Source organism: Bicyclus anynana, chromosome 9 (genome assembly GCF_947172395.1).
Source record: "Bicyclus anynana chromosome 9, ilBicAnyn1.1, whole genome shotgun sequence".
NCBI classification, from domain to species: Eukaryota; Metazoa; Arthropoda; class Insecta; order Lepidoptera; family Nymphalidae; genus Bicyclus; species Bicyclus anynana.
The window spans coordinates 13,828,311-13,838,327 of record NC_069091.1 but is presented as its reverse complement, the minus strand read 5'-3'; the positions used below and the strand labels follow the sequence as shown (position 1 = coordinate 13,838,327).

Genomic DNA, 10,017 nt, shown 5'->3' with positions numbered 1-10,017 from the left:
TCATTGACAACAGTTGACGTTGACATTTCATACCACAGATTACTAAAATTCCATAGATATTACCAAAATACTCAGACCAATTAAAAATGGCCCAGTATCGCAGTTCGCACCCCTATTATTTATAATTCTCAAATTCAAACTCACTAACAAAATTGTCTGCTGCATAGAATTTTAATGTACAAAAAGGGCTGTCAAATATCAAAGTCAGAACGATTAATGAAATGTACTATGATTTATTCTGTTTAACAAAAAACGACAGACAATTTTGTTGGTCAATTTAGGTGCAATACTAGTCCATAGTTGTTTAGTCTGAGGTGGTTCTATTAATATTTAATCTGTGACGCAATCTGTGATCGCAAAAAGTGCTGTCTGTCATGGGACGTCATGTTAATGTCAAACGATTAGTATTTTTTACAAATAGTCAAGTAATTAGGAATTCTTTAAAATTCTTATATTTCTTCGTCTTCAAAAATTTATTTGCTTTTAAAAATTTACAGAATATTTTAAAACAATGATTGAAGAAGACAACAAAACGCTCTGGTGTGGCAATTTAGCAGAACAAGTCACTGAAGAATTGTTGTACGAACTCTTCTTGCAGGTATGTATGCATGTTGTTTGTAAAGATTTAATGGGATATTTTGTGGATAAGAATTCATAATATTCTTATAAGGATCATCTTTGATACATAGGTACATATTAAAATATGTAAAGTGCCGCGTAGAGATGTTGATATGTTGATATTTCTTAAACGTTTTTATTAGGTACCTATTTACTACTAAACAACTGAGGTAACTTGTTTGAGTTGTAAATTTTTACTTGTCTAGGAGCCAAATTAACTCCGTTTTGAGATTTAGAACACAATATTGATTCTATACAAATGAGTGTAGATTAAAAAATATGATAACGTCACTAGTAGCAAATGTTCTAGGCTAATTATAAAAAATTAATTCTTGTTTATTGCAGGCGGGTCCCCTGGAAAAGGTAAGGATCCCAAGGGATCGAGACGGCAGACAAAAAAACTTCGCATTCATAACTTACTGTCACGAGATTTCTGTACCTTATGCTATAAGTCTTTTCCGCGGAACCTCACTATTCCATAGAGCTCTGAGTTTGGATACGAGAGGAAAAATTGCAAGGCCTCCTCCCATGCGCTATGGAGACATACCCGGACCCATTCCTGACTTCAGTGGCCAAGCCAACATTGCTAAACAATTTTCAGATATGACCCAACGTCTATGGGAAGAGAACCCTAAACCTAGCCATGTGCCCACACACAGGCCAGACAGAAATGATAAGCTAGTTATGGCCAGTCTGCAAGGTAACTGGTCACACAGGCACCACCCTTACAAACCTAAGGACAAAGCACACAGCCAGAATGATTATAGACATAAAGCAGACAAGTATAAAAGAGGAAGCAAGAGCAAACACCCTTCATGGAGGGATAGGAGAGATTACGGAAACCGTAGGTGAGATTGGTTTCCAAGTAAAGACTAAATTGATGTTGTAAGGCGTTCCGATTATCAAATGTCTGGATAATTGATGTATGGAGAAATCTTTTTGTATTGTACATAGATTTTGCATCTATGCTATATTCTTTAGTCAAGTGACTAAAATCTTTGTTTATCAAAAGATTTGCATACTTGTTTGAGTTAAAATTTATTTGAAATTAAAATTTTCAAATTTAACATGTTTGCTGCGGTACCAATTTTTGTGTACTTTCCTCTGGTGCGGTATGAGGTTTTTTTGACTTCATACTAGAACTTCATGTGGTCTGGTATGAGGTCCATCGACCTCCTAAATCTTGAAGATGCTAGATGTACAAGGTCAATTTACCTTGTACCGCAGCAAATGTGTTAAGAAACTAAGATATTCATGAGTTATTCTTTTTTAAATTTCTTCATCAATCTGGTATGTGTATTCGTAAAACTGAGATCCAAATAGTTATACTATGGCAATTTAATATCTACCCTCAAAGTAGAGTAAACCAAAAGGTTTCTCTATATCTCAACAAAGTGTTGGGATAATTAAAACACACATATTTGAGATGTTAATATAATAAGATCCATTTTATATTTTATAATGTCACATCTTTTTTATTTTATTTGAGAGAACTGAATATATTGTTATCTTTTTAAAAATTTAAAATATATTCTAAAACCAGATTATCCACCACCACCTTTGATGTTATCTGTTATTATTAGTTGATAAATAACCAATGAAATAAAAACATGAAAATGACCCATTTGTCTACATAATACTCATATTTTCATTCTTGAAAGAATTTCTTTAAAGATGCAAATAACTATGGTTTTTTGTATCTCTTTTTTTATACAATTTAGACTTGAGCTTGACTGTAATGCCTGCCTGCCAGCCTGATGGAAAGCATTAATGGAGTCTAAGTTGGAGTGCGCTTACCTAGGAGATGCCTATTCACTCTTGCTTTGAAGGTGTTTAAATTACAATTGAAAGAAACACAAACGCAGGAAGGCTATTAAAAATTTTTGCTGTGCAAGTTAGAAATGTGGATGCAAATTGTTTAATATGAGTTACCTGAACATCCACAATGTAAGGATGTTCAGGCAGGGTCTGACCTTTGTCATTACAACACAACAATTTGTTACTATTATGCAGTTAAGCCATAATAATTATAGTGTATGTTTTAAAATTTTAGTTTAATTTTTAACAACAGCAGCAAAACAATTTTTGACATATGATGAATTAATTAAAAAAACCACACCATCTACAATAATTATATATCTGTCAATTGTTTAAAGTCTTTCTTTTAGACTAGTTTTAAAATAATTGATCAATATGTGAATAAATTTGCACTTTTTATTACATTTTAAACAAATGTCATGTTTCATTTATTGCTACATTTTCCATGATTTCGTTGGCGAAACCTTTAAATTCTTCCTGAAATTAAATTAATAATTGTTAAAACACATTGGTAACTTTCATCATCATCATCATCGTCGTCTGCCGGACGTCCATTGCAGGACATAGGCCTTTTGTAGGGACTTCCAAACATCACGATACTGAGCCACCTGCATCCAGCGAATCCCTGCGACTCGCTTCATGTCGTCAACACTGCGCTTTCTAGTAGGGGGTCACCATTCCAGGACCCTCATTAACATAAAATTGAAACCAACTTCAAAGACATATTTCAGTTATTTTGATTTTGATTTAACACATAAGTACTAAACCGATTTTCATGAAGATTAAGTGGGACCAGTCTGGAATTAGTCATACTCTTTCAAACAAAAAAATATTTTTTAATCTATACTTATAATAAATCTGTAGAGAGGTCAATTCTGTACACGAAATATATTTCCAAAATAACTATCAGGGGGTGATTAGTGATCGATATTGATGCCAAAAATGCAATCAGTAAAATTTTTGTCTGTCTGTCTGTCTGTCTGTCTGTCTGTCTGTATGTTCTTTATAGAAACAAAAACTACTGGACGGATTTTAACGAAACTTGGTACAATTATTCTACATACTCCTGGGCAGGTTATAGTATACTTTTCATTACGCTACGATTAATAGGAGCAGAGCAGTGAAGAGAAGTGTTGAGAAAACGGGAGAAGTTACTCAATTTTTTAAGCTTCCGTCGCGTGTACAGCCTTAATGGTTAAAGCTACATAGAAATCATGTATGACGGAAATGTTCTTCTTAAAATTATCTATAAAAACACAACAGCATATATATGTCTATTTTTTATGGTTGACTCACAATAACACGTGTAACTCCCGATAGCTTAGCAGTTTGGAGCTTTCTAATTATATTTGTCTACTCTTATGTTTATAACACTCATCACTCATCCCTAACTAAAAAAGTTTACATTATTACCTATTCAATAAAAAAAGAATCATAAAAATCGGTAAAGAAACACCAAAGTTATACAAGAAATACGCTAAGCCATCGCGCGTGAATACTAATTCATGCTATATGGCTTATTTTTGTGTACCTAACGGTTGCCGCGCTCGACGCGACTCGCAGGGGTTGGGGGGGGGGGGGGGGAAATAAATAAAGATAGGGGTAGGGTAGGGTAGGGTAGGGTAGTGGTAGTTGAAAGTTTACAACGAATTTCACGCAGACGAAGTCGCGGGCGTCCGCTAGTATTGGTTAATAAAAGAAGAAGCTATGAGGTAACTAACATAAAAAAAACATGCCCCGCGCGCACGACATCACACCCGTGCAGTCGCCCGCATATCATGGAAGTGTCATCAACGAATTTGCCAAGCTATAGCCACGACGTAAGCCTATCCTATCACCAGATCAGACCGGGGTCAAATTAGAAAATATTAGTAGAATATTGACACATTTTTAGCCTAAGAAAAATATGCAATTACAGCAATGCTTAAAGCCACGCTTTATATAAAAGTTACTATAGTATGTGCCAAACTTCGAGTCCACTGGGACATTCCAACAAAAAGCAAAAATTTATTAACCAATTTGGATATTATGTTTTTGTATATTGCGCAGCCTCCCCATGTTCAGAGTGGACTCGAAGTTTGGCCCATACTACACATATGAGTACATAATAAATGGTCTAAGATCCGGCTTGGAAATATATACCCTAATTTTTTATTTATTAGTAATAAGAAATAAATGATAGATAATAATATTCACAGTGACACATTGTAAATAGGCCTAGTTAAGTTGCGGCCAGACACATTTTTCATACAAAATTTAGGAAACCATGAACTAGATAAACAGCAACTTAATACAGTAAAATTAAGCATACAATCAGCTTTCATTTGACACATTAGACGACCAAATAACTTCTGATCGTATTTAAATAACATTGTTCAAAAGTTTACATCTGGCATCCCCACAGTTGCAGTACCAAAGCAGGCAACCTCTGCGTTTTCAATTCTGTTGGGTATAGATCTAGAGATGCGCCGACTATGACTTTTGCCGATTAGCCGACTAGCCGATTAGTCGGTTGCAAAGATGCCGACTAGTCGGCAATGCCGATCACGGGTCAGGGATTTCTGTAAATCTATGTTTAGATATAGATGATTTAAGCGCAAGTCGCTTGCGAGTGTGTCAGTGTGTGTGCTTGTGTGTGTGTGTGTTTTTTAATTTATGGTACTCGTACGTTATCTTATCAAAGGCGATGGTTTGTGAGTATAAACAATAAAAAAATTATGTAAACTTTAACTAAACCTGCTAATTTTAAATAATAACTATCTTATGAATATTTTATTTACCATCCTTAACTCAAAACTTACATATTTAAATAAAGTTACTTTTGCTTTGATGGACTTTTGCTTGCTGATATAGCTCAGCAAAAGTATTTTTTTCAAGCAAGTGACATGAAAAATATTTTTTTTGTACAAATAATACTGTTCTTGTTCATGGAAGTTAAGGAGTTGATTAAAAATTTAATCATGACAAAAAGAAAACTTTAGTTAAAATGTTTTTTTTCTTCCTCAATACATAATATTATTGAGAAATACATACAAAATAATAAACCGACTAGACGGCGCTTTTTGCCGACTAATCGGCTTTACCGACTAGTCGGCGCATCACTAACACTAGTATATTCTTTTATCAAGTGTACGATTTTTTCCCTACCAATGAAAGAAGTAGATTAAATAAATTAAAAAGAATATATTCATTCAATAGTGGATAGTATTCTGGATAGCCGTAATTTTACTAAGCAACCTATTTGCAACGTATGTTTCTATCATTTATTTCTTAACCCAAATAAATAACAGATGAGAGTACATAATTTTTATGCCGGATCTCGTATTAAAAGTATTAAAATGCACCTACTTACTTACTATTTTATTTTTATATTTGTAGGAAACGTAACTAAGTATCTCATACACTAAAATGAGAGACACTGCATATAGAGATAGGGAGATTAATTTTTCGTCCAAGTCTAGTATATCTGAGTTGAGCACTTTGAAAACCAGATAAGTGCAGAAAATTGCGCGAATAGTTAGGAACATGACGAAGTAAATTATCTCCACCAAGTAGAAAATGTATGTTTGGCCATATCCTTCGTACCGCAGCAACCTGGGGAGACAGGGTTCTATATTTGAAAATGTATGAAATTTGAAATTATTTTTCTACTACCCTCATGTACCTACGTCTACTCTCAACTTTATACAGTCATAATTAAGTACCTAATTATTATCATCAACCTTTTTTTAATGGTCTATAGCAGGACTAGGGCTGCCTCTCTAGTCTCTCCTTAAAGACAAGATGCTTTTAAGCCTAACCCAGCATACTGCTTCAGTATGGACTGGCAGTCACAGCGTGATAATGTTTGACATGGTAATGATCACTACCTAGTATTAATGATAATGGGCAGGACTGAAGGCTTAGCGTATTCTCCGAAGTGCGGAAGTCTATCACAGTTACTGAGAATTTTTTGGAAGGACGACAAGCTCAATATTCCAACGCCAATTCTTTCATCGATCCAGGACTTCATGATCTGAAGCCACATAATAATAAGTACAGAATTAGGATGGGTATCTACTAAGTACTAGATAATATATCAAAGGATGTTGTTCATTCAAATAATGTTTTGTGAGTTCGTTTTAGTCGTTGACGATTGGTCACTATAATGTCGGTAGGTAATCGGCATATTTAAGTACGCCCATTTAAAAAATCCTACCTTTAGTAAGTAATAGATGGATACGGGATACCGAAGACAGGTAAAATAATTCTCCTTAATTCTACCCTCTACTTAAATTCTCGGTAGGCATATTAGGATGCATCAAAGATATGTGACGAGAGAAAGACAATAGCGGGTGAATGGAAAATTTTGTTTTCGCCCCTCGCTGCTATTTCTATTGGTCGATAGTACCTATGTTTCTCTTGTTAAAATCGCGCGTGATCTCGTGTCGCGTATCTTAGAACTACATGTCTGAAAACTAAATAACCATCGAGTTTGTAGAAACGGATTTGTTATCTCCATTAGAGCCAGCGTGCAAGCAAAAGTGCACCCAGCGTAAGCCTTGCTCATATACACATTGACGGCGACGAGAGCCACGACGTGGTGCGCCAGGATGACATGGCTGCCGTTCCAGTACAGCAGGCACCACAGAAGGTCGAACGCGAAGTAGCCCCACGACCAAAGCATCAGGGCGTACTCCGCGTATGTTATTTTCACTGAAATTATACGAGTAATGGCGGAATAAAGTTTTCGGGGTTCATACATAAATTAATTTAACATAGTATATGCTTCTTTCCTAAAATAGGTCTGGATTTGGACATACGCTGCTTAAATGAGGGTTAATCTTTCGATAAATCTCTAGAGTGTAACACCACCATCTTTTGAGAATTTCTTGGAATGAAAACGAACCCAACATTAGGATTTGAGGATTCGACATTCGTACCTACAACCTAACAATCACTGATGGCTGAACTAAGCCGTGATAACCCAGTGAATATGACCTCTGCTTCCGATTCCGGAGGGCGTGGGTTCGAATCTGGTTCGCATTCACGTGAGCATGCACCTCCAACTTTTCAGTTGTGCGTATTTTAAGAAATTAAATATCAAGTGTCGCTAACGGTGAAAGAAATCATAGTGAGGAAACCTGCATACCAGATATAACTTTCTTAATATTCTCTGCGTGTGTAAAGTCAGCTAATCCGCATTGGGCCAGCGTGGTCGACTATTGGCCTAATCCCCCTCATTCTGCGAGGAGACTGGAGCTCAGCAGTGAGCCGAATGTGGGCTGAACTTATACTTATATCAAATGCCACTCACAAATCTCTTTATCATCGTCATCATACTTACCTGTCTACTCCTTTCCTCTATCATACTTACTGGTAAGCCTGCAACGGTCGACAGAGGTCATGCCACACTGGCAAAGTCCGGCCAAAGTAGCCACAGACCCATGCAACAACGTCACCACCCGCGAATGCCATTCCGGGCTCTTTTTCGGCTCCACAAACGTTGTCCAAACGTAGAACCATCCCCAGAATACAAACGAGCACAGTTTTAGCACCGACGCCGATGATAGTTCATGAGACAACGCCATAAATAGTTGCAAATTATTTAGAATTTAGATTTTAACGTATTGGTACGCTGTAGTCATCATTGCGTCTACATTTTCATATCATAATATAAGTAGGTAAATACATTTCTATTTTGTATATATTTTTATAGTGTATATCTACTTAGTGACAAAACGTGATGTCGATTTTTGGCTTAGATAAAATACCTATAGGTATTATGTCAATGATTTTTGGATGATTTTTGGTTTGTATCTATGATCTATGATTATAACTTTTATGACGTACTTACAGTAAATCGTAACCATGGTAATGAACACACTCGTATAGCGACATAGAATTAGGTACTTGTACCGAATCGTAAATCTATGTATAGCGAGCTAGCGCTTAGATATAGTTAAAGCGCGTGAAGTTTACATAGGTCTTAGTAATGATATGACAAACAGACACCCGCGACTTCGTCTGTGGAATTCGGCATTTATTGGTTTAATTTTGTCAAGGGGTAATTTTTTCCAACATGACTTTAAGTAGCCCAAGCCTAAGTAGCCTGTATAACGTCAGCTATCAGCTAGTAAAAACTGACAAAATCGGTCCAGTTTACCAGAGATTAGATAGAACAAAGAACCAACATAAAAAAATAATTGAAAATTGTAGCTACCTACTTATCTTCTTTGCACAGCGGCAATCCTGAGCCATATTATGTATTCTGTGCCTGAGCTTCAAAGCTGAGGTCCCCATATGCCTACGGCACTTACACAATCAGAAAAAAATAGTCGGTAGGTTCAAGATATACTTATAGTATGCGCGTTATCATCTGAGTCGTCCGGTCATAAAAGTCAAAAAAGATAGGAATGTGCAGCGCGCCTACCTGCGCACCCTAATTATCGATAAACGGCTACCTGCGCACGTGCTAATGATGAGTCAATAATGATTTGGACGATTCTGATTGGTCGGTTTCTAATGTAATTGCATTGCGTATTTTTTTTGCTATAAATGTGTTTACTGCAATTAAATAAATACATTCATGTGTTACTCGTTGCGCACTATGGATACTAATATATAATAAATTTGGCAGAAGACGAAGATTCTGATGATGAAGACTCAGATGAAGATTAATTTTATTTAGTTAATAATTATATAATATGAAATATGTATTATATTAAATCAAATATTGTTAATTTTTTTAATTTTGTGAACAAGATACGATAATAAACTTTACTTATCGATAATATGTCTTTCATTGTTACACCCTTCACTAGACGGCTCCATAAGACCCATAAGTGCAAGCGAGATAGATATAGAGAAATGATTTATGGCCCTAAGACTCAGTTGTTAATGCTATTATAGTATGCGCATTATCATCTGAGTCGTCCGGTCATAAAAGTCAAAAAAGATAGGAATGTGCAGCGCGCCTACCTGCGCACCCTAATTATCGATAAACGGCTACCTGCGCACGTGCTAATGATGAGTCAATAATGATTTGGACGATTCTGATTGGTCGGTTTCTAATGTAATTGCATTGCGTATTTTTTTTGCTATAAATGTGTTTACTGCAATTAAATAAATACATTCATGTGTTACTCGTTGCGCACTATGGATACTAATATATAATAAATTTGGCAGAAGACGAAGATTCTGATGATGAAGACTCAGATGAAGATTAATTTTATTTAGTTAATAATTATATAATATGAAATATGTATTATATTAAATCAAATATTGTTAATTTTTTTAATTTTGTGAACAAGATACGATAATAAACTTTACTTATCGATAATATGTCTTTCATTGTTACACCCTTCACTAGACGGCTCCATAAGACCCATAAGTGCAAGCGAGATAGATATAGAGAAATGATTTATGGCCCTAAGACTCAGTTGTTAATGCTATTAGTATAGTATAGTTCAGTTGTTTGAAATGGACGATTATGAGTAGTAAAACATTTGACACAGTACAGACCTTTGAGTAGCAATTAATTAGTGTGAAAGGAATGAATTACCTATTGTACGTAGGCTAATATTTCATTGGGCAAACTCC

At 35.5% G+C, this 10,017-nt stretch overlaps 2 protein-coding genes across 2 annotated transcripts; one reads left to right on the top strand and one right to left on the bottom strand.

Moving 5' to 3' along the window:
• The first annotated feature begins 379 nt into the window (after positions 1-379).
• Positions 380-2,851, top strand: LOC112053237 (RNA-binding protein 7). The gene is made up of 3 exons (XM_024092608.2): positions 380-425; positions 498-598; positions 964-2,851. Exons 2-3 carry the CDS (start codon positions 512-514, stop codon positions 1,468-1,470), a joined length of 594 nt encoding a protein of 197 aa, XP_023948376.1. The 5' UTR covers positions 380-425; positions 498-511; the 3' UTR covers positions 1,471-2,851.
• A 1,223-nt stretch (positions 2,852-4,074) lies between these two features.
• Positions 4,075-8,157, bottom strand: LOC112053228 (TLC domain-containing protein 5-like). Its single transcript, XM_052883620.1, has 3 exons — positions 7,793-8,157; positions 6,880-7,131; positions 4,075-6,046 (listed from the first exon to the last, which is right to left on the bottom strand). Exons 1-3 carry the CDS (start codon positions 8,004-8,006, stop codon positions 5,781-5,783), a joined length of 732 nt encoding a protein of 243 aa, XP_052739580.1. The 5' UTR covers positions 8,007-8,157; the 3' UTR covers positions 4,075-5,780.
• Between the last annotated feature and the right edge of the window lie 1,860 nt (positions 8,158-10,017).

Coding starts and splice junctions, on each gene's coding strand:
- LOC112053237 (XM_024092608.2), top strand. CDS start 512: ATGATTGAAGAAGACAACAAAACGCTCTGGTGTGGCAATTTAGCAGAA. Junction 599..963: donor TGTACGAACTCTTCTTGCAG/GTATGTATGCAT, acceptor TGTTTATTGCAG/GCGGGTCCCCTGGAAAAGGT.
- LOC112053228 (XM_052883620.1), bottom strand. CDS start 8,006: ATGGCGTTGTCTCATGAACTATCATCGGCGTCGGTGCTAAAACTGTGC. Junction 7,132..7,792: donor CGACCGTTGCAGGCTTACCA/GTAAGTATGATA, acceptor GTATAATTTCAG/TGAAAATAACATACGCGGAG. Junction 6,047..6,879: donor ATTTAGTTTTCAGACATGTA/GTTCTAAGATAC, acceptor TTTCAAATATAG/AACCCTGTCTCCCCAGGTTG.